General features: G+C 43.1%; 1 protein-coding gene and 1 long non-coding RNA gene across 3 annotated transcripts in view; both read left to right on the top strand.

Annotated features, from left to right (window-relative positions):
• VPS4B (vacuolar protein sorting 4 homolog B) overlaps positions 1-6,269 on the top strand; it is a 29,097-nt gene extending 22,828 nt beyond the window's left edge. For both annotated transcript variants that reach the window (XM_070464509.1, XM_070464508.1), the window contains exons 8-11: positions 90-171; positions 537-756; positions 3,140-3,280; positions 4,745-6,269. In XM_070464509.1, coding sequence (XP_070320610.1) covers positions 90-171; positions 537-756; positions 3,140-3,280; positions 4,745-4,846 — 545 coding nt within the window. In that variant the 3' untranslated portion in view covers positions 4,847-6,269. The remainder of the gene's footprint in view (positions 1-89; positions 172-536; positions 757-3,139; positions 3,281-4,744) is intronic.
• A 6,972-nt stretch (positions 6,270-13,241) lies between these two features.
• On the top strand, positions 13,242-15,518 carry LOC110145363 (uncharacterized). The gene is made up of 2 exons (XR_002316185.2): positions 13,242-13,285; positions 13,374-15,518. It is a non-coding gene; the product is annotated as an uncharacterized lncRNA (long non-coding RNA).
• Positions 15,519-23,129: the final 7,611 nt, after the last annotated feature.

The following is a 23,129-nucleotide window of genomic DNA, read 5'->3' as shown; positions in this document are numbered from 1 at the left end:
AAATATCGCATTCATGAGAGAAGACACAGATGAGGCTTCAGGAACACTGAAATGACAGATCACGTGAAGCTGCATCTGTTTTGCTATAGGGGTTGGCGTGGACAATGATGGAATTTTGGTTCTGGGAGCTACAAATATACCCTGGGTTCTGGATTCTGCCATTAGGCGAAGGTATGACAATACAGGAAATACCTTATTCCTAATTACAGTGTAATAAGTGAATATTAATTCCCATTCTGTCTAGAGAGGAGGCATTCTGATGACTTTAGATGTTTTTCAGTGTGCTTGAACCCTGCTGATCCCTGACTTGGACAGGAGAGGCGGGCCTTTGTTGTTAATGTGTTCTGGGTATTTTCCCTTTATTACCCTAAAGATATATGTTTAATTATGGTGGATATGGGCCCATTTAATGTATTCAGCTTAGTTAAAAGAGAGTATCTAAATGTCTTGCTTAGTTCTTGGAAAAGTAACTTTTAATAGAAATTAAATATTTTCATATGGTGATATTCTTGATGTAATTTTTCTTTGACTTTAAGGTTTGAGAAACGAATTTACATTCCTTTGCCTGAGGCCCATGCCCGAGCAGCAATGTTTAAACTGCACTTGGGGGCCACTCAGAACAGTCTGACAGAAGCAGACTTCCGGGACCTTGGAAAGAAAACTGAGGGTTATTCAGGGGCAGACATAAGTATCATTGTACGGGACGCACTTATGCAGCCAGTTAGGAAAGTACAGTCAGCTACTCATTTTAAAAAGGTAAGGAACGTTTATCTGTCTTTTTGTATATTTTTAAAATCAAGTTTGAGACCACCGTTGACTTGTCTTTCAAGAATTTTAGGGAGGTTTCAGTTTTGTGTAATAGTAAGTGGATTTACATAATAGACATGTGTCCATTCCACTGAAGTAAATTCTCCCTAAGAGTTTTAAAACTACTTTGTTTGCAGTGCTTTGGAAACATGTTACCCATACATTTACGCCTCCTTATCAAAGGAAAATAATGCTAGCTAAATATCGTTTACATTAATTCACATGCTCGGCACTGAGGTCTTGACCCGTCTCCTCTCCTGCTTCTCCGCACACTGCTTGGTCTCATGAGTGACGTGAGCACATATGGCTTTAGAGGGAATTTTGTGCAGACTTGCCGCTGCTGCTGCTGCTAAGTCGCTTCAGTCATGTCCAACTCTGTGTGACCCCACAGACGGCAGCCCACCAGGCTCCCCCATCCCTGGGATTCTCCAGGCAAAAACACTGGAGTGGGCTGCCATTTCCTTCTCTGTGCAGTCTTGGGAGACAATTTAAGTAACTGTAAACTAGGTGATTTGGACGTGCACTCTTGCTGAGAACAGCAATCGCCAATATGTTCATGAACGTAGATGTGAAAATCCCAAAACACTGTCAGCATCAGTATATGACAAACTAATATGTCACGACTCTGATAAACATATGCGTGTCTATTGTATTACCATGTATTATGTCTATTGTATACCGTGTGTTACCACGGTAAATAATTTCTCTTAAAAAATGAGGCTTGAATTAAAACCTGAATTTGAAGCCTGATTCCACAATTTACTTATTTTATCTGCTTGACCAAATTGTGTTAACTTTTTAAGTCTCATTTTTTTTAATCATCTCTTAAGTAAGGATGGTAACACTGCTCTGAAATACTCGTATGAAAATGAAAAGAGGAAGATTCATAAAGCAGCGGTCATGGTACCTGAACAATCCAGTAGATGTTACTCATCTCTTCTTCCATCATTTCATTACTGAGGGAAACGCAGTTAGCTCAGGACCAAGTTTTATGCCACAGTCACTGTTTCTCCTTACATTCTCTTTGCCATTTAGAAGGAGCTCAGTCCTTCCCTGCTAAGAACTTTCCAGTCAGTTTTCTGTATTACTATTGGGGGCAGCTTATACAACCCTAAAGCCACGCCCTTGTTAGGAGGATAATGGTGAAGCAGCCAGATCTCTCAACATCAGGCTTTGTGTGTCCCCAATCCAGTAGATCTTTATGGCTCCATCTTCTCCTCCACTTTTCGATTAGTAAGAGCAGGTTTGCCTGTGATTCTATTTATTAAATGTATCAGCACTAATCTGGACCCAGAGGTAAGTCAGAAAGTACAGTGGTCGAAAAACACAAACATCCCTGCCACTGAAATTTTTGTGAGAGAAGACAGACAATAAAATATATAACAAGTAAAGTGAAAATGTTTATTTCTCTGCCCTCACCCTAATCCTAAAACCGTATTTAAGACCAGTCATTTGAAACAAGTGCGAAAGATGAAGCAGCCCCTGACTTGATACATGTGTGTTGCAAGCTGAAAATTATATGTAACTGTCACAGAGGTTCTTTTTCTGGATATTACAAAAATTCTTTACTTTAAATCAGTTATGAGTTACAAGTTCAGCTAGCACTGAAATTATACTCAGCATTTAATTTTGTACTTATATCTGAAGTAGTTTTTGTTGGAGAGACAGTAATTTCACAATAATAAATCTCCCAAAGATCACAAATTTCCTACTATGGAAAAGAGAGTAACTTAAAGGAATTTTTAAGTAGGTCTATTTTTTATTAATTTTTATTTTATTGATACATTGGGGTATAGTTACTTAACAATGTCGTGTTAGTTTCAGAGTACAGCAAAGTGATTCAGTTATACATACACATATATCCATTCTTTTTCAGATGCTTTTCCCATTTTGGTTATTACAGAATACTGAACAGAGTTCCCTGTGTTATAGGATGGGTCCTTGTTGGTTATCTGTTTAAATGTAGCAGTGTGTTGTGCGGGTCTGCTCTTGGTGTCTGGGGTTATCACCACTGAACAGCCACTAGAAAAGAAAACAGGTATTTCTAGGCACAGGGAGCTTTTAACTTGTTTTCTCCCTTTGATCATGTAAGTAGTTTGTTGTAGGAAATTTCAAATATAGAAAATCATCAAGAAAAACATTAAAATCAAACACAATCTACCCCATCACCCGGAGATAATTGTACTTTTTGTTGTATATTCTGTTTATTTTCAGAACTAAGCACTTTAATAAAACATGATAATAGTACATGTTCAGCTTTCCTGATAATGGTCTAATCTGAATATTTATTCAGATTTTTCAAATAAATATCTCAAATGACTGTTTATTCCAGGTTCGAGGACCTTCACGAGCTGATCCTAACAACATAGTAGATGACCTGCTAACGCCCTGCTCTCCAGGCGACCCTGGTGCCATTGAGATGACGTGGATGGATGTCCCTGGGGATAAACTTTTGGAGCCAGTTGTTTGCATGGTTTGACATTTTGTTTGCTTTTTTAAAAAATTGTTAAACATTATATTTTATAATTTGTCAGATAAAATTTTCAGTTTTATAAAATTTAGTTTAAAAATGTTAGTATGGTTCAGACATGTTTAATAGTAATACTTCTAAGGTTATAGAGATTAATTGAACATAAAGTATCAAAAATAAGTATCTTTAAATGTTTTCTTGAGCTTCAAGGAAATTTTAATTATAAGTGAATAAGCTGTTTTGTAAAACATACAGGTTTCTGACGTAAGTTTTACAGTAATATTGTGAAAATTTTTTTCCCTGAATCTCTGATTTAGTAAAATATCCAGAAACACTATTATATGGATCGCAGTATTCATAACAGTGTTTTTCTGTTTTACTTCTCAAGGCGTCATAGAAAGTTTAAATAATACAGTACTTTTTTAAAAGCTCTGAAAACAAAATTTTTACTATAAGAAATTACATTTCTATAGTTTATGTTGAAGGAATTAAAATATTCTTAAAATATTGCATTTCTATAGTTGCTATTAAGGAAATAAAATAATCTGTAAGACTGCAGGGGGCACAGGTGTGATCCCTAGTGAGGACCTAAAATCCCACACAGCGGGCCGCCAACAAAGAAAAAGAAGATACGTATTTCTTATGAGCGTTAAGGTTTTTTCCCCAAACTTTAAACTTTTTATTTCGTATTGGGGTATAGCCAATATGAACATTCAGTTTTAAAATCTTCTCTTACCTAAAGATTTTTCAAATCTGTATGTCAAAATTAATAGTAACTTTCACATGATATGCAGATCTAGATATATAGACATACATGTATATAAGCTTGTATGTATAGGTATATAATATATCTGTAAACATCTAGAAATAATTATGTGTTAATTAACCACTGCTTATCTGAGAAATTATTTAGAAATCCTTAATTTTTTTTTTCGTTTTTTTGATCATTTTTCCATACTCTTTTACAGGAGACATGGCCTAAAAGTTAATCTTTTAATAAATTTTTTATATTGGTATATTTTCTTACTATTTTGATTATGATTTTAGCTAACAGTTAAGCTTTTTGGTAAGTTGGTTTTGATTAAATGGTATTGTTCTGTTTCACATACATGAATGAATATATCCCTTCTGAGTTGCATTTTGACAGCTGCTTAAAAAGTAAACATACAGCCAGAGAAAGGATCGGGGTTTAATTCTGGAGGCCTTGGGCCTTGGGCAAAGAGGACTGTACTTCTTGGGTGCCGAGGAGCCTTTGAAGATTATGATCAGGACGGGGCAAGCAACTGAAAGTTAATAAGCAAAGGAATAAAATAGTCGAAGTTGTCTTTTAGGAAAACAGAGAGTTTATCATCAGTAGTCTGTGACACAATGCAGATTTTCAGGTTTAACCTTAGTAATAATGCTGATAATGAAATGTTTTTTATTCAGTTAAATCAACTCACCCTCCCCTGTCCTTTTTCCTGACAGTCGGACATGTTACGGTCGCTGTCCAGCACTAAGCCCACAGTCAACGAACACGACCTGTTGAAACTAAAGAAGTTTACAGAAGACTTTGGCCAAGAAGGCTAGACCAGAGACAGCAAGGAAGACGCTTACCATGTGTGTTCTCTTTCATGGGCAGTTTTGCTTTTCCTGGATGGCAGTCAGATTATTTCTGATAAAACTCTTTTACCACAGGAAAATAAGAGATCTCACTTCAGCGTTCCTTTAAGTTTTATTTGTACTTTTGCTCCATTTCCAATTAAATCCTCCTGTTAACAAAAATTATAAAGTAATGGGCCATAAGAAAATGAATGATATACAAAAACAGGGAAAAAAACAAAATGAGTGATATATAAATAGCAGAAAAATAGAAATTACCCAGTAAAAAAAAAATTAAAATTGATTGACATACAAATATTTTAGATTGTTAGGAATAGTGGTCTTTGCAAAGAGCATTCTTTTTTTTTTCCAACTAAAATGAAATGGGGCTTATTTCATATTTTGAAAAAAAAAATCTTAAGCATCATTCTTGTCAAAGTAAGATTTATTTGCTTTACTAAAAAAAAAAAATGTTAAATGCTTTACTCTCAGGGATGGGCAGTAAAACAGCAGAGAGCATGTGATCAGGCTTCAAAGGTTCTTAACTGTGTTGTAGCCAAGGGTCTGATTGATTTTTGATAGGTTGACTTTTTTTCTCCATGTAGATTTAAATAGTTTCTATAAAAGCTGCAAGCTTTTTTATATTTAACTAAGTAATACCTTTCACTGTGCAATCTTTAGAGAATGACTCTCTCAGTTCAGCATTGTCTTTATTTTGAAGAAGAAAATTGTGTCTTTCAATGTCTTTTTGTAGCAAGATTGACCAAAACAGGTGGTGAATAAATATGTACTTTTTAAATAATTCTGTCATGAAATACTGTATGGGAACCTTTACTTAAAGGAACAAACGGCCTCCCTTTGGATTATGGAAAGTTTCTTGTCTGTGATATCGGGGTGTGTGTGTGTATATATATATATAAATTTTTTAAATATAGGAAAGCTAGAGTCTTGTCTTTGACCTTTTAGTTCAGGGAACAGCTTGTCCTGACCACACATATGTTATCAGTATAATGTTTCATGAAGCTTTAGAAATGAGCTGATAGTCTCCTTAAATAATAAAATGCAAACATGATTTTATGTTGTTTTAATGCCCTCAAATAAATAATCTGAGGGGGTGTGTTACACACTTGAGCACCAACACTAAGTTGTGCCTTGTACATTTGCAGTGGCCTCTCCTTGCAGAGTGTTATTCAGTCGGCTAGAATGAGGTAGCGTTCCTTAATTTACTATAAAGTTCTGCCTTGCAAATGCTATGGAATAACTTGCATTTTAAAGTCTATTTGCACATTTTACATATTATGCTATATGGTTGCCTTGGGGTTTTCTGTACAAATCGTTTTTGTTGATATTAAATGGAAATCATAGGCCCAAAATACGCTGTTCTTACATGAAGTAAATTGATATAACCTACTATTGGCTATTTTCTGTGTATGCTTCTTTATTTTGGGATCTTCTGTATAGGAGAAAATATTATCTAAATTGATTAGATACAGAGAGATCATTAAAAATTATTAATTAAGAATGTATCCATGAAAATTCTCCTTTAGCTGCCTCAGAATCATACAGTATTGCTATTAAAATCTTGTCATTAAGAGAATTAACTATATTATTATAAACTATATAATAATTGAATCCAGAATTCTTTGTGAATCCAAAATTTGTTTTGAGGAAGTGTTTTACTTCAATACACCAAACAGTGTGTAAGCACAGCAATAATGACCAGTGGATACTTTATCACTTAATTCTTCTGTGTGCTCTGAAAACCATGCCTCAGTACCTATGGCACTTTTAGCCATTTTCCACATTTCTGGTTTTAAAACTGTTTCTAGAATCTAGTAATTTTAAACTTATTCTAGAAGGGTGGAACATAGACCATTTCCATGTGCTCTTTATGGGCAGATAACTACTCAGGAGGAAGCTGAATGTTCAGGCTCTCTCTGCCTGGGTGTTGACCATTATGATTTTTGCTGTTGTTGAGTTGCTTAGTCGTGTCCAACTCTTCGCGACCCATGGAGTGCAGCACACCAGGCTTCCTTGTCCTTGACCATCTCCCAGAGCTTGCTCAAACTCAGTCCGTTGAGTTGGTGATGTCATCCAACCACCTCATCCTCTGTCATACCCTTTTCCTCCCGCCTCAGTCTTTCCCAGCATCAGGGTCTTTTTCAATGAGTTGGCTCTTCCCATCAGGTGGCCAAGTATTGGAGCTTCAGCATCAGTCCTTCCAATGAACATTCAGGGTTGGTCTCCTTTAGGATGGACTGGTTGGATCTCCTTGATGTCCAAGGGACTCTCGAGTCTTCTGAGCCAACAAGTAAAGCTGACTTTCCTTTGCAGTAGCATGGTGCTTGACACTGTTGATTATGTACTTAATAAAGGCTTGAAAAAATTAAGGGAGTTATATCCATATTTATCAACTTCCTAGATTATCTGTGAGACTTTTCATAAAAGAGATAATTTGAAGTTGCTTTCTTCCTGCTGGTCTCCTGCCGTGGTGGTGAATGTCAGTCTTGGTTCTTGGAGCTGAAATCAGAGGTGTGCCAGAGCTGGCTCCTCTTGGCCCCAAGAACCAGATTTTCTTATTCCTGATGGCCTGTGGTCACTGCCTGGGCAGCTTGAAACCTGTTGCGGCGGCAGTGGTCTTCATCGCAGAATCCAGCGAGTTTCCGTGTACGGGGTGCAGCACAGGCACCACAGTTGAAAACTGAAAAATGTGTGTCTGCCACGTTTACAGAAAGAAAAGAGAAAAGTTACGTCTTTGAAGAGTTGTAGAAAGCATTTAATAAAATGCCAGCGCCATTTGTGATTTTTTAAAACTTTATAAACTAGGGGTTGAAGAGAACACTTAATTTACTAAAGAACATCTACCAAGAAACAGAAACTAACAAATACCATACTCTATTGTGAATTATGGAAAACTTGACTCCCAGAAAGAAGACTCTCAGGAAGAAGACCAAGGTGCCTGCCGCCACCGCTCCTTTCCAGTTTTGTTCAGGAGATTCTACCCAGTTGTAGGAAAAATAGACATTTAGGGGTTAAAAAGGAAGAAACTCAATTGTCATCCTCAGGTGACATGATTATGTAGAAAATCCAAAGTAACAAACTTAGAATCTGAATTTAGCAAGATTAGAAGATACAGATTAGTAAGTAAAAATTGTATTTCTATATTGTAGCCACAATTAGAAACTGAAATGAAAACAATACCCCACCCCTGCTTTATTTTTCTCTGTAGTTCTCACCATCATCTAACATACTGTGTAATTTACTGTTTTTCTTATTTGGGATTTCTCCTCACGTTTGTTCCAGGAAAGCTGGGGTTTTCTTGTCTGTTTTTTCCTCTGCTGTCCCTTCAGTATCTGGAACAGTACTAGCGCCTGATAGGTGCTCAGTTAATATTTACTGAGTGAATCTTTGCTCTAAGTCTGAATACAAAGAATGTGTATAATTTTTGCCCCTCTTTCTCTCTCTGCCAACCCTACAATTTTTACTTGTAAAAGAAGAAAATTAAGAATGAAAACACATCAAGATTTGGTGGTTTAGTTGCTAAGTTGTGTCCAACTCTTGTGACCCCATGGACTGTAGCCTGTCAGGCTCCTCTGTCCATGGGATTCTCCAGGCAGGAATACTGGAGTGGGTTGCCATTTCCTTCTCCAGGGGATCTTCCCAACCCAGGGATCAAACCCAGGTCTCCTGCATTGCAGGCAGATTCTTTACCAACTGAGCAACCAGGGAAGCCCACATCAAGAACAATGGCTAAATCTGTGTGATAGAAATATGGATACTTATTAATTTTTTTCTTTGCTTTTATCTTTATATATGCTAATTTCCAAAAATTAAAACTCTTTAAGAAAGAATTGCAGTCAACTCATCAGCTAGGGACAGGAATTTGTCTCCTCTGGAACCTGATGAAATAACAGAAAAGGAAAGGTTTTAAGGGAAAAGACAGGAAGGATATTCACCAAACAAACGTACTTTGGAGGAATGTTCATCCCCATTGCCTCCAAGGTTGCAGGAATGCCCCCAGCCCCAGATCCGGGAAGCACAGTGAGGCGGTCCGGGCCCCTGACCAGCTTTGGTTTCTCAGGCACTGCTGCCCCATCCTTCAGTCATGAGCACCGCAAAGATGGCAGGACTTTAAAACAAGGCCATAGCAGCGTGGACAGCATCTAAGTAAGTGGATGGGGCTCTGGTAGCTAATTGTCTGTGGCCTCACAGAATGAAGCGTCCAGTGAGGGGAAGATGTTGGTTGAGCCACAGCAGGAGACGGGGCTCCATGCCTGGATGAAGAAGACCCTCCGGAGGAGGCAGTGGCTCCCCACTCCAGCCCTCCTGCCTGGAGAACCCCACAGACAGGAGCCCAGCGGGCTCGCAAAGAGCCAGACATGACTGTCTAAACGACAGTAGTACTAAACAAAATGAAGGCACAGGAACCTCGAAGACTGCTAACTGGAAACCCAGGGATCCTTCATGACTGTGCTGAAGAAACAGTTGTAGCCACAGTACTGAAGTAATCAAAAGCAGAAGTCAGCATTTGATCCTGCAGGTGGCCAAATCATATCGTGGATTACACAAATTTCATCAATATTTTTATGTGACGGTAAGGAAATTTAGTCAAGTAGGAGCCATACTATTGAAATATTTGTGAGGATTTGGAAGATTCTGAGTATCGGGCAATATGCGGAGGGCTGTGTGGGAATGGATGACGTTGGTGAGCCAAGAGCCTGGATGGGCAGCTTGTAGCTAATTACTGAATTTATCAGTATGGGTTCAGTTACCACATTAAGGATTTAGAATTTTGGTTTGAGCAGCTGAGAGTGATTTCAGTTGTTTGCTAGACTGGTTGAAGAAACTGAACTTGACCGTCATCTGCTCTGAACTCCAGTAAGGTGATCCCTGAGTTGGGAAGATCCCCTGGAGAAGAGAAAGGCTACCCGCTCCAGTATTCTGGCCTAGAGAATTCCATGGACTATATATAGTCCATGGGGTCGCAAAGAGTCCGACACGACTGAGCGACTTAAAAAGGTGATGTAAAAGAAAGAACCAAATATCTAGGAAATAGGAGTGCTAGAGTGGATTTATCACGTGAGAATCTCACAAAGCCACATGTTCCTGGAAGAGACCCAGCACCCAGCCCCTTAAGCAGGGCACCGAGAGGTGAAAGTAGTGCATTCCAGAGTGTTTTCCAGGGCCTTTACTTTCACTGGAGCTGGAGCAGTCTTTTGGTTGCAGAAGTCAACTAGTAGCAATTAGCACAAGCCAAGGGGACTTGGTCACCACGTTAAAGAGTGGGGCTGGAGTGATAATCAGTGGGCTTTCCTGCAGAGATCTTGACCAGTGATTCAGTGATGGCAGGGTGCTTAAGACCATCACTAAGGCGCTGCGGCAATAGAGTCACAAAAAAACTCCTAGCCTGGTGAGCAGAGGTCCGGCCGTCGTGATTTCCAGACCTGAATCAAGTCATAGAATCTGTACCACTTGAAAGAAGTGGAGACTGTGTATTGTTGAGAAAGGCTTCTGCCAGAACATCTCAGGTTCAGTGGGAGCTTTGCCTTCAGCCTTCCCCGAAGGATGTGGGGCTGCTTCAGGCTGCTGTGAAATAAAGAGGAATACTCAGCTTATTGGACATCAACTCTGAGCTAACATTCTCTACTGGAGAATCAGGAAGTCCTTGTCCACCATTCAGGAGAGAATTTATGGGGAGGAAGTGATAAGTACGGTGGAGTTCTGACCGGACTCTGCACCGTAGCAGTCCCAGGGGAACTCTGAACAAGTCAGCCATGGTCAGGGTCATCTTGGCCATTCACTGGTCCAGGGAGTGAAGGTTAACGGAAAAAGAAGGGCCCCTGGAGCTCCACCCTCCTGAGAAAACAGTGAAGTAGTATTTACAACCCTAGGAGAAATCCCACAAAGTCATGCCGCCATTCAGGACAGGAAACGTGCTGGTGTGATATTATCCACCGGGGGCCCATTTAACTCCTCAGGATGGACAGTGCAGAAAAGGAGTGAGTTTTAGAGAATATCAGGGCCTACCTACTTACATGTTCTTCTGTTTGCCTAATGTGTCATTAAGATGTATCTGAGATGGTTAAGAATTGAAAGAGGTGTGTTAAGAAGAATACAGACGCACATTCCCTGGTGGTCCAGTAGTTAAGATCCAGTGCTTTCACTGCCGAGGACCCAAGTTCAATCTTTGGTGAGGGAGCCAAGATCCCACAATGCGATGTGGCCCCCCCAAAATAATAAAAATATTCAAAAAATAAAAACAAAATCCTTAAAAGGATATAGGTATTATATAAGCTTAATCTTACAAAATGGGTAGTAATGCCAGGTTTCAAAAATTGATGGAACAAGAAATAGAGATTTTTAAATGGTGAGCGTTTCAAATGTAACCAACAAGAATTCTAAATGGTGATATTTACTATGAAAAATTGGGAGGGAGAAAAGAAAGGTTAATGTAAGTGAGCTAAGGTCGCATCTATCAAAGCAGGAAACAATGATGTCTAAGGTCAACATGTCAGGATATAATACAATAAGCAGATATGGTGATAACCCCCCAAAATGACTTCAGTTCTCTATTACTGCATTAGGCATTCAAAACCTCATGGCTTAAAACACTACTTTCTCTCTCTTGGGTCAGTGGGTCAAGAGCTCAGGGGAGCTTGGCTGGGCAGTTCCGGCCAGGAGCCACTTGCACAGTTGGGGTCAGTGGCTGGAGCTGGGAGCACGTCTGGGGACAGCGGACATCTCTCTCCAAGTCTTGGGTTCCCTCCAAGTGATGGGTTGCAACACCAAATACACTCAGGAATTGTTCCCACCAGAAGTGTGTAATCTGAATCCAGCCAAACCATAGACCTGACTGCTGGTTATAGGAAGTTCAGGGGAGAGAGAAGTAAACCACATCATGGGGAGCCAGTCAGGCCAAAGAGTGTGCAGGACGTCTGCTAGAAAGCTTGCCTGGTCTCCAAAAAGTCGGTACCAAATGGACGGTTGAGGGGGTTTCCTAGGTTAAAAGGATCCTCTAGGCCAGAATACTGGAGTGGGTAGCCTTTCCCTTCTCCAGGGGATCTTCCCAACCCAGGGATGGAACCCAGGTCTCCCACATTGCAGGTGGATTCTTTACCAGCTGAGCCACAAGGGAAGCCCTAGGTTAAAAGAAACTGATGACAACCCAGAACCGAATGCGCAGTAAGAACATTGATTTGCATCCTGGTTTGAGGGGAAAATGGCTGTAAAAGACACTGGAGGTAATTGAAGAAATCTGACTACAAACTAGATATCAGATACTTTGAAATTGTTATTGTTTTGGATGTGATCATGATGTGATTTTGTTGGTGTTTGTGGGGACCTTGTTTTCAGATGATACACCCTGAATTCTGCACATACAGTGATGGGGGAGGAAAGCCCACGATGTCTGCAACTACTTTAAAGTTGTTCCTACCCACATTCACATCCCCTCATAAAGAATATTTGACTGAGTAAATAAATAGGACTGAAGGATTAGGGGTCATTTCTGGAGGAGATGAAATTGAAGAGTCAACTTTAAAAACATGTAGTGGTTTTTAGAAAATCATCACCAACTGATCTTCATATTTCCCAAGCACTTAACACAGACCCAGGACTTATCTGTGAACAAAGTCGTGGAACTGTCCTTGTTGTATACAACCGAGCACAATCCTGGTTGAAATGGTAAGGTACTTAAGTGTAGGTATTCCTTGATATGGAAATAGTTGTGTCTTAGAATGTTGTCAAAACTCTAAGACTTACAGCCTATTTTCCCAAAGACGATCATAAAGTTGCCAGTGGCTTCTTGAAAGATTTGTGGCCTAAGACCTCCTCCATTGCAACATTAAAAGGCTTTCCTGTATTTAATTGCAAGGTACGATGTCTTAGACCATAAATAATTCCTTTAAGAATCCACTGACAAAAAAATAAATAAAAAAAGAGTCCACTGACAATTTTATAGAAACCTTTAAACATTCTATATTAAAAAGTAGTAACAAAGTATCAAAGGAGTTCTAGGTTATTAAATAAAAACTTTGAAAATGGAAGAAACTGGTGGCAGCCACAAGTAAGTGAGGGTTTCCCAGGCAGCTCAGACAGTAAAGAATCTGCCTGCCATGCCCTAGAGCTGGGTTTGATCCCTGGGTTGGGAAGATCCCCTGGAGAAGGGAAAGGCTACCCACTCTTTTCTGGCCTGGAGAATTCCATGGACTGTATAGACCATGAGGTCACAGAGTCGGACACGACTGAGTGACTTTCACTTCACTTCACAGGAAAGTGGGAAAGATGATGTTAAACGTGTTTGACATCAGCAATACGGTGGGCACTGCACTAGCCAATCAGAATGGCCGAGCTCTCAGCACGCGTCAGTCTCCAAGGCGACAGGTCTAGAATCTTAATAAAGGTACACCCACACCTTTCCAGTAAGAGGTAGAACCTGTGTTCTCACTGATTCCTTCTGCTACAGGTTTGACTACAGAGTAGAGAAAACCTTTTGACAACTTTTTCTATTTCTTAGGGGATGCTGAAATTATTGGAGCTCGCTACCAGCAAGTCTAAATGTCAGTTCACAGACTCCAGACAGAAGCATCATATTTCTACACTATAAGTAAGTCAAACCCAAATCTGCTGTGCGGTCTGGAAAATCACTGTTGGTCTTCACTAGACCTCATCCTCCAAGGATCACACTGAAGTCCTCTGGAGCAGGAGGTAGATCTCTAGTCCAGAACCTCTGCGGCCGTTTTCATTCTTCGGGTTCGCTGATGTCCCTCCGCTCTGGTTTCCGCAGCGTCAGGCGGGAACCCCGCGCCGCCTGGTGTGAGGTCCGGCCCTGGGGGAGCAGGTGGGCCAGCCCTCGGATCTCTGGGCAGAGGAACCCCCCTCTCCCGCCTGGAGCTTGCAAAATCTCCTCTGAGGGTATTCAGCTTAACCTCGTCAGTGACAAGAGAGGTTAGTGGTGGGGGAGCCAAAAGGAAGGAAAGTATTGCGCAAGAGATTGTTTCTGCCTGTTTACTCGATGCGAGGGAAGCCTGCCATCTTCCTACAACTGGGAGGAGAAAATAGAAAAAATAACCCTGCCACACAGGGCTAGGTCATCCCAGGAAGGTATCTCCAGGAAAGTCTAGAAATAAAAACAGCTTTCTTTGAGTTGTAGAATTTCTAAGTAAACATTTTTTCTTTATGCTCTTGTTTTCTACGTTTTATGAAGGGAGCATTTTTTTATTGAGGTAAAATATGCATAATATAAAATTTACCATTTTTTAATATTTTTGAGTGTAACACAATTCAGTGGCATGAAGTACATTCACAATGTTGTGGAACCATCAACAAACACTATTTCCAGAACTCTTGACCCAAACAGAAACTCTCAGCCCGTTAAATAATAACCCCCTCATTCTCCCTTCCCTCTAGCCCCTGAGGACCACTGTTCTACTTTTTGTCTCTGTGAATTTGCCTATTCTAGGTACTTCATATAAATGGAATCTATAGCATCTTCCCGTTTGTATTGGTTTATTAATGCAGCGTGTATTAAAACAAAACATTCAAATAGCTTCAGTAAAGACTGTCCCTTATGAGTTACACTGTTGATGACTCAACCTGCATTAGATAAGGAGAAAGGATCAAGCTCATGCCTCACAATAAAAATGCTACATAGTGTAATTATAGGCATGTAATGAAAGATCGAGGGCAGGAGGAGAAGGGGACAACAGAGGACGAGGTGGTTGGATGGCATCACCAACTCAGAGGACATGCGTTGGAGCAATCTTCCGGGAGTTGGTGATGGACAGGGAAGCCTGGCATGCTGCAGTCCATGGGGTCGCAAAGAGCTGGACATGACTGAGCGACTGAAAACAACAATATGAGTCATTGCTAGTTCACTCATAATTTTGTTATGAAAACAAAACAGAAAGCTGTCGGTGTAATCGTGTTCCATTAACTGTTGTTCAGTCACTCAGCCATGTCCAACTCTTTCCTCCTGCCCTCAACCTTTTCCAACATCGGGGTCTTTCTTAATGAGTTGGCTCTTCCCATCAGGTGGCCAACAGTTATTATAAACTGTTGCTTCATAATAATTCCAAAATGCAACGGCTCAAAACAATGACGACCGTTTACTTTGCTCATAACTGCTGAATGTATGGGCTCCATGCTCTGCCACTGCGGGAGAGGATGCTCTTTGAAGATGGCTGTTCACACAGCTGGCAAGCGGTGTCAGCTACTGACTGGGAGTCCAGCGGGGCTGCGGGCTGGAGGCCTCAGCTCTCCTTCAAATGGACCTCTCCATGGAAAGGCTGAGCTCACTCAGAGGACAATGCTTCACTGCAACGGCGAGTGCTTCAGGAAAACCAGGGAGAAGCTGCGGGGCCTTTCCCATGTTGTGACCACAAGGCCCACCGTGTCACTTCGGCCACAGTCGTTTGGTCAAGGCAGTCACAAGGGTCCACCCGCGATCATAGACCCCACCTCTCAGTGGTGGTCACATTCAAAGAACATGTGGGACTGGAGAGATTGTGGCCACCATCCTTGGAAAATATAGTTTGTTGCAAAAATAATTCTCTGTATTCAACACTTTTATGCATACTTCCCATGAACAGCCTATACAATTGTGTCCTTCTCCTTCTTTATGATTGTTCAGATGACATTTATTAAAATGCATTTTTAAGTCTGTGGACTCTAATAGTAAATCATTAAAGGTTGTATTTTGCAAGTCTTTGTTTTGGTTTGGTTTCATTTTTCTAATTGGTTGACCACAGAAAGGAAATCAAGAAGGAAACTGGACATACAACACGATTTGAGAAGCACTGGTCTCACTGAAGAGTGAAGAGGGCAGTGCTGCCTGGGGGTCGCCCGTGAGTCCTGCAGAATGTGGGGGACGCTGGGGACCCGGAAGCAGCAGGGAGAGGCAGCGGCAGGCGGCCCCTGTGAAGCGTGGGAGTGCTGCCTTCCCTCCGCCTTCCTATTCTGTGTTAATTCTTGGCTGTGCTGGGTCTGCCCTGCCGCTTGGGCTCTTCCTCAGTTGCAGTCCATGGGCGTCTCTCTGCAGGGCCTCCCTGCAGTGGGCCACAGGCTCCAGGCACTCGGGCTTCAGAAGCTGCAGCTCAGGGCTGGGCTCCCGAGCGCGGGTTCAGTCATTGTGCCAGATGGGCTTAGTTGCTCCAAGGCACATGGAATCTTCCCTGACCAGGGATCGAACCCATGTTCCCTGCGTGGGCAGGCGGATTATTTACCGCTGAGCCACCAGGGAAGCCCCTCTCTGCCCTCTTTTTATAATCTCCCATCAGCATAGTTTGTAGTGGTGTTGTTCGCCTGTATAAACGAGGTATAACCCTTACTTAGCCCTGGATCCACTTCCTCTGATAAGATCTGTGCGTCTTTACCATAGCAATGATAAAATTTGCATACTTCTTTTGAGTCGCTAATATATTTTTGTTTTTATTTATTTGGCTGTGTCGGGGCTCAGTTGCAGAACGTGGGATGCTTCTCTGCGGCGCGTGAATTCTCTGCGGCCTCTCTTGCTGTGGAGCTGGCTTAGTTCCGCCAGGTCTGGGGGATGGATCTTAGTTCTGCAACCAGAGATCGCACGCGTGTCCCCCACGCTGAGAGGCAGATGCTTAACCACTGGCCACCAAAGAAGCCCTAGTAATATATTTCTTAATGTTTGCCTTTACGGTGGTGAATATTTATACTTCTTGACTTGATTTGTCAACTTTAACCAGTATCTTTGGGTATCAGGTGCAAAACAGGCAGTTAATAAAAGTCATCCTACCTTCCAAGTGTTTTCCTTTTTTCCCTCCCAAAAGGTTCTATTATTTCTGCCTTATTTAGGTATAACACTTATATAACACTAACGTCTTTACCCTAGACACTACATTTGTTTTAATCTTTGTTATACAGTTAAACTTATTTCATTTGCCAAATTCTCAAGACAGTCCTTTCACTCTGCTCTTCTCGGTCGTCTTGTGACTGGCTGAGGTTTCTGCTAGAAACTGGATGTCTGCATCCCCCAAAGTCACATGTGAAACCCTAAGGCCCAAGGTGATGGTATCGGAAGGTGGGGTCAAGAGAGGTGGCTTTGGCCTCACAAACCGGATCAGCAGCCTCGTTAGAGACCTCGGAGAGCTCCCTGCCCTTTCCAAGTGAGGCCACAGAGACACGCTGGCCTCTGGGGACCCGGAGGTGAGCTCTTACCCAACACCCAACCTACCAGCCCATGGTCTTGGACTTTCAGCCTCTACAATAGACAGAAATGGATTTCTATTGTTTATAAGCCACCCAGTCTATGGTCTTCTGTTAGAGCTGCCCAGAAAGACTAATGTAATAACCTTAATGCTTTTCTCAAGAGGCACTCATGGGGAAAATATTGATCATTATACATTCAAGGGTGAAATACAGATTAGCTGGATAGAAAACTTTGCTCAACATTTCCTTCCTGGAGGATCTTATAGATGTATCATTGTTCCCACACATGGAATGTCATTGTGGAGAAATCTGAAACTAGCCAGATTTCTTTTTAAACAAGTGACCTGATTTTTTTGAGGGGGGGCTGGGGGGCCTGTTGGCAAAGTCTTCCTTCTTTTAAACCCAATGTGCTTTTTTTCCCTATAGTTTTACATTTAAGCCCACGATCCATTCTGTTCTCCAGAAAACCAGAACTAATAGAAGATATGAACATACGTGTGTATGAAATGCAAGACTTTGGCTCCCATGGTTCTGAAAGCTGGCATAGTCCAAGATCTGCAGGGTGAGCTGGCAAGCTGGAGACTTAAGAAGAGCTGAGGTTTCAACTCAAGTCCAAAGGCAAGAAAAATGGGCAGTGTTCTAGTTAAACGTTCATCAGACAGGAATAATGATCTCCTCCTTGGAGGAAGGTCAGTCTTTAGGTTCTTTCCAGGCTTTCAACTGACCCGCACTGGGAAGGCTAACCTGCTTTACTCAGCCTGCTGATTGAAACGCTGGTCTCATGAGATACCCTCTCACAGAAGTACCCAGGGTGAGGTTTGACCAAATAGCTGCGTACCGAGTGGTCCAGTCAACCTGACACATAAAGTTAACCATCATATTATCTGAGTCAACTTTTGCAGAAGGTGTAAAGCTGAGGTTGAGTTTCATTTTTTTGTCGATGGATGTCCAATTTTCCCAGCATTATTTCTTGAAAAGGCTACCTTTCCTCCATCAAACTGCTTTTGCAACTTTGTCAAAAGCCTGTGGCATGTGTAGTTGTGGGTTCTGGGTTTTGCTGGGTTCTGCTCTCTCTGGCTGCTGCAGTCTTTGTTACTGTAGCCACATAGTAAGTCTTGAAATCAGGTAGACTGGTTACTCCCCCTTTCCCCCGGTGTTTAGATCCTGTAGCTCCTTTACCTTTACATATAAATTTTAGAAGAATCTTGGCTACAACTACAAAAAAAATATTGCTAAGATTTTGATTGGAAAAACACACTTTATAATAAAATAAATTTTAAAAGTTGAAAAAATAACAGCAAAAAAGTAAAACTAAGCCCATGAAGTCCAACAGTGGGCAAGGAGCTGTCCCATCCGGCGGCTGTCCCCGTGGCACGCCGGCCGCAGAATGAAGGCCTCGGAGAAGCGGGACGGGGACTGGAGCGGCTGTGACGGGAGTGGGGCAGGCGCACACGCGGTGCCGAGTGTGCGGACGTCGGCGTGAGGAAGGCCAAGCAAGGGCCGCCAGATACACTTCCCCCCTTTCGAGGGGCTTCCGGGGGAGAAGGGGCGGGGAGCACGCTGCCGTAATTACGCAGCTCTCCTCACGGAGAGAAGACGGCGGTACGGCTACGCTTTACTCTTTTTTCTTCACAGTGCCTCAACTTCCTTATTTTTCCACCTGACGCCGTATTCCCAAGGACCAGTGGTGTGGGTGCTGAATCAGGGATCATCGCTAAGTGAGAGACTTAGCTATGCTTTGAAACCTTCACACCAGAATCCCTAAGAGGCTTAGGGGTGGATAACGCCTTCACTCCACCTGGCAAACCCATGCATTGATCTGCCTGACTGACCGTGAATGCAGATATATTGCCCACGCTGTGCTGTGTGTGATGCCTGGTCCCTCCGTCACGTCCGACTCTCTGCGAACCCCTGGACGGCAGCCTGCCAGGCTTCTCTCTGTCCACGGGGTGCTCCAGGCAAGAATACTGGAGTGGGGAGCCATTCTCTTCTGCAGGGGATCTTCCGGACGCAGGGATCAAATTCGGGTCTCCTGCAATGCAGGCAGATTCTTTACTGCCTGAGCCCCCAGGGAAGCCCAGTGGTTGCCAAAAGCCCACTAGCTGTATGCCTGCGTCACGTTACCATATACAAAGAAGAGTGGGCTGAGAGGGGTTTTTTTCTAGATTAATATCTGTGCCAGCAATCTGGAAAAGCAGGACACTAGACTGAACACAATGTCGCTTCCAATGTGTTCAGTACGAGGTTGAACACAATGTCCCTCAAACACAGTGATTTGAGTAAAAGCAAATCATAAATAGAAGGAGAAGTGGTAACCAAAGAAAAAGGAATAAATCAATGGATTAAGTGACAAAGAAAAAGCAACGTTACATGAATTCCTTGAGGGAAGCTCAGAGCACGGGGTGATGGTCTCTGAAAACTGCAACCCTGAGCAGCCTGCTTTGGGAGACATTTTGGTCAAGTGATGTGTTGATAAGCTGGACCAATTGTTGGTAATTGAGTGAAACTCCAGCAAATGTGACAATATCTGTTTTTAAATTGGGGCATAGTTGCTTTACAATGTGTTGTTAGTTTCTCTTGTACAATGAAATGAATCAGCGATGTGTATACATGTAGCCTTTCGCTCTTGGACCTCCCTCCTACCCCAGCCCCATCCCAGCCCTCTAGGCCGCCACAGAGCACCGAGCCGGGCTCCTTGTTTGATACAGGGGGCTGCGTGCCCACTAGCTGTCTCCTTTACACACGCTAGTGTATATACGTCGGTCCCAGTCTCTCAATTCATCTCACTCTCCTTTCCCCTCCCAGGTCCACATGTCTGTTCTCTATATCTGCATATCTATTCCTGCCTGCAAATAGGTTCATCTGGACCACTCTTCTAGAGTCCATATATATGCATTAACAAACAATATTTGTTTTTCTCTTTCTGACTCACTTCACTGTGTATGACAGCCTCTAGGTCTGTCCACATCTCTACAAACGATTCAATTCCACTCCTTTAATGGCTGAGTACTATTCCACTGTATATATGTACCACTTTTTCTTTATCCATTCACATGTCAGTGGATCGCTAGGCTGCTTCTGTGTCCCGGCCATTATAAATAGTGCTGCAATCAACATCGGGGTGCACGTGTTTTTCTGAATTGTGGTTTTCTCAGGGTATATGCCCAATAGTGGGATTCTGGGTCATATGGTAGTTCTATTTTTAGTTTTTTAAGGAACCTCCATACTGTTCTCCATAGTGGCTGTATCAGTTTACATTCCTGCCAGCAGGGAGAGAGGGTTCCCTTCTCTCCAGACCCTCTCCAGCATTTATTATTTGTAGATTTTTTGAGGATGGCCATTCTGACCTGTGTTTTGATTTGCATTTCCCTCATAATTAGTGATGTTGAGCATCTTTTCATGTGCCTCTTGGTCATCTGTACATTTTCCTTGGAGAAATGTCTGTTTAGGTCTTCAGTCCATTTCATTCTTTTTCCGGCTATGTCTACTACTCACACCTAGATAGGGTTTCCCAGGTGACTCACCGGTAAAGAATCCACCTGCCAATGCAGTAGACGCAGGTTCGTTCCCTGGGTTGGAGAAGGAAATGGCAGCCCACTCCAGTATTCTTGCTGGAAAATCCCATGGACAGAGGAGCCTGGCAGGCTACAGTTCATGGGGTCACAAAGAGTTGGACAGGACTTAGCAACTAAACAACAACAAGAAACACACCTGGATATGATGTAACACTGGCATCATCTTGTGGCAAGATTGCAATACGGATACTGGTGGTTAAATCTGTTGGGAAATTCAGAGCCTCCTACTTCACACTGCCTCCTCCAAATATGAGGCATATGTTTGTTCTGTTGTAGAAGAGCAAGGATGGCCTGGACCCCAGAGAAGTTCTTGCCATTTCCTTTGGCTTCTTGGAGGTGTTCTCCCTCAGACCTGATGAAGTGCCCTTCTTCAGATGAGGGCTGGTGACATTGGATTTTAGGGTGGGGCCTGCCCATTCCAGAAAGACCAGTCGTGTGATTTAGGTGGAAGTTCCCTGTTGTGTTATCTGCTAACCTGGAGACTGCCTTCAGCCACAAAGGCCATCAGTCAATCTCTTATGAATGAAGCTGCAGTATGAGCTCTGGATGCCAGAGGAGCTTCCTTGGCGACCTGCCCTAGCTGGCAAGTCCCCATGGGAACTGTCGCACCCAGTGTTGGGAGGTCCATGCCTGGAGAGTTCCAGACTGTGCCCTTGCTGCTGTTTAGTCTCCGAGTCGTGTCTGACTCCTTCTGTGACCCCATGGATTGTGGCCTGCCAGGCTCCTCTGTCCATGGGATTGCCCAGCGAGAATACTGGAAACTTTTCCAGAGAATCTTTCAGACCCAGGGATTGAACCTGCAGCTAAGCGTCTCTTGCATTAGCAGGCATATTCTTTACCACTGAGACACCAGGGAAGCCCAGACTTGGCCCTATGTAGTATCTCTTGGCTGACCCTCATAAACCATAATCATGAGTGTAACAGCTCTCACTGAGTTCTGAGTCCTTCTAGCAAATAATCAAACCTGAGAGTGGCTTGGGAACCCCGCCTCCAAACTTTTAGTTGATGTCAGAAGTCTTGGGGACTCATATCTTATGATTCGTCTAATTCTGAGCAATAAATTAAGAAGAAAAACTCAAGATCAGTTCCTTTGTTTCTGAGCTCTCTAGTATTTCTAAGAATAACTTCAAAAAAGTAAAGCACATAAGCGAATAAAAAATATGTGCCTTTTGCAAACTAAAACCCTAACAAAATGTCACTTCACACCCACAGTGGAGGCTGTAATTAAAAAGATAAAAACAAGTGTTGGTGAAGATGTGGAGAAACTGGTATCTTTATACACTGCTGGTAGGGATTATAAAATTGGGCAGCTGCTTTGGAAAATGGTCTGGCAGTTTTGCTTAAAACAGTTATTATAAGATCCAGCAATTCCACTCCTAGGTATACACCCAGGAGAAATGAAAAACTTCTACATGAATTTTAACAGCAGCATTATTCATATTAGCCAAAAAGTAGAAACAACCTAATGTCCATCAATTGATGAATGGATAACTGATATATGGTTTGTCCACACAATGGAATTTGGTCATAAAAAAACACGAATTACTCATACACTGTACCACATGGATGAACCTTGAAAACGTATGCTGACTGAAAGAAGCCGGTTACAAAAGGCTATCTATTCTATAATTCCATTTATATGAAATATCCAGGATAGGTAAATTCATGGAGACAGAAAGATTAGTGATTACTTAGGGCCCGAGGGGGTGCGAGGAAATGGGGAGTGACTGTTAACGGTTAGGGATTTGTGTGTGTTTTCAGAGTGCAGCTAAATGACGGTGGTGATATTTGCACAACTCTGACTATATAATGTACTTTAAACAGGTGCATTGTATGGTATGCGAATTAGATCTCAATAAAGCGTTTGACTTTTTAAAACCCTGCCTTGGTAAAAGATGAACTCTGAACTCAAGGAAGCTGAATGACCTGAGCGATTTTAGAACTCCCTGTCCAGGCCTTCCCGGTCCTCGGCAAGCGAAAGTGCGCTGTGACCATTTTTTGAGCACGAAAGAAAATACGAAATGGAGCCCGGGATTCGCGGGCCTGATGCCGGGCCTTCCGCGCTAGACCGAGGCCCGGAGGTCCGGACCGACGCGTAGACAGCCCCCGGCCGCCGCCTCCGACCCGGGGAGGCTCGGCGCGCGGCCCCGCAGCCCTAAGGAGCCCCCGCCTCCCCGGCGGAAGGTGCTGGTCCCGTCCGGGCGCCGGGGACGTCTGGCAGCCCCCGGACGCCCCGCGCGCCGGGAGCCGACCCCGCCCCTTTTCGCCGCAGGCCGCGCCCGGCGCCAAACACCGGTTTAAGCCTCTCCCCGGCCCCGCCCCCGCCCCGCCCCCAAGCCTCGGCCCCACCCCCCGCCGCGCGCCAACCCCGGCCCCGCCCCGCCCCGCACCGCCCGCACGTCGCCGAACCCCCCGGCCACGCCCCGCCCCCGGCTCCGCCCTCCGGCTCCGCCCTCCGGCTCCGCCTCCAGTCCCGCCCCGCGCGCCGCCGAGCCCCGCCCCGCCTGCCGCGCCCGCCCCGC

The sequence above is a fragment of the Odocoileus virginianus genome, unplaced genomic scaffold (genome assembly GCF_023699985.2).
Source record: "Odocoileus virginianus isolate 20LAN1187 ecotype Illinois unplaced genomic scaffold, Ovbor_1.2 Unplaced_Contig_26, whole genome shotgun sequence".
Lineage (NCBI taxonomy): Eukaryota > Metazoa > Chordata > Mammalia > Artiodactyla > Cervidae > Odocoileus > Odocoileus virginianus.
Note: the sequence above shows the minus strand (reverse complement) of the source record. Positions and strands in the feature narration are given on the sequence as shown.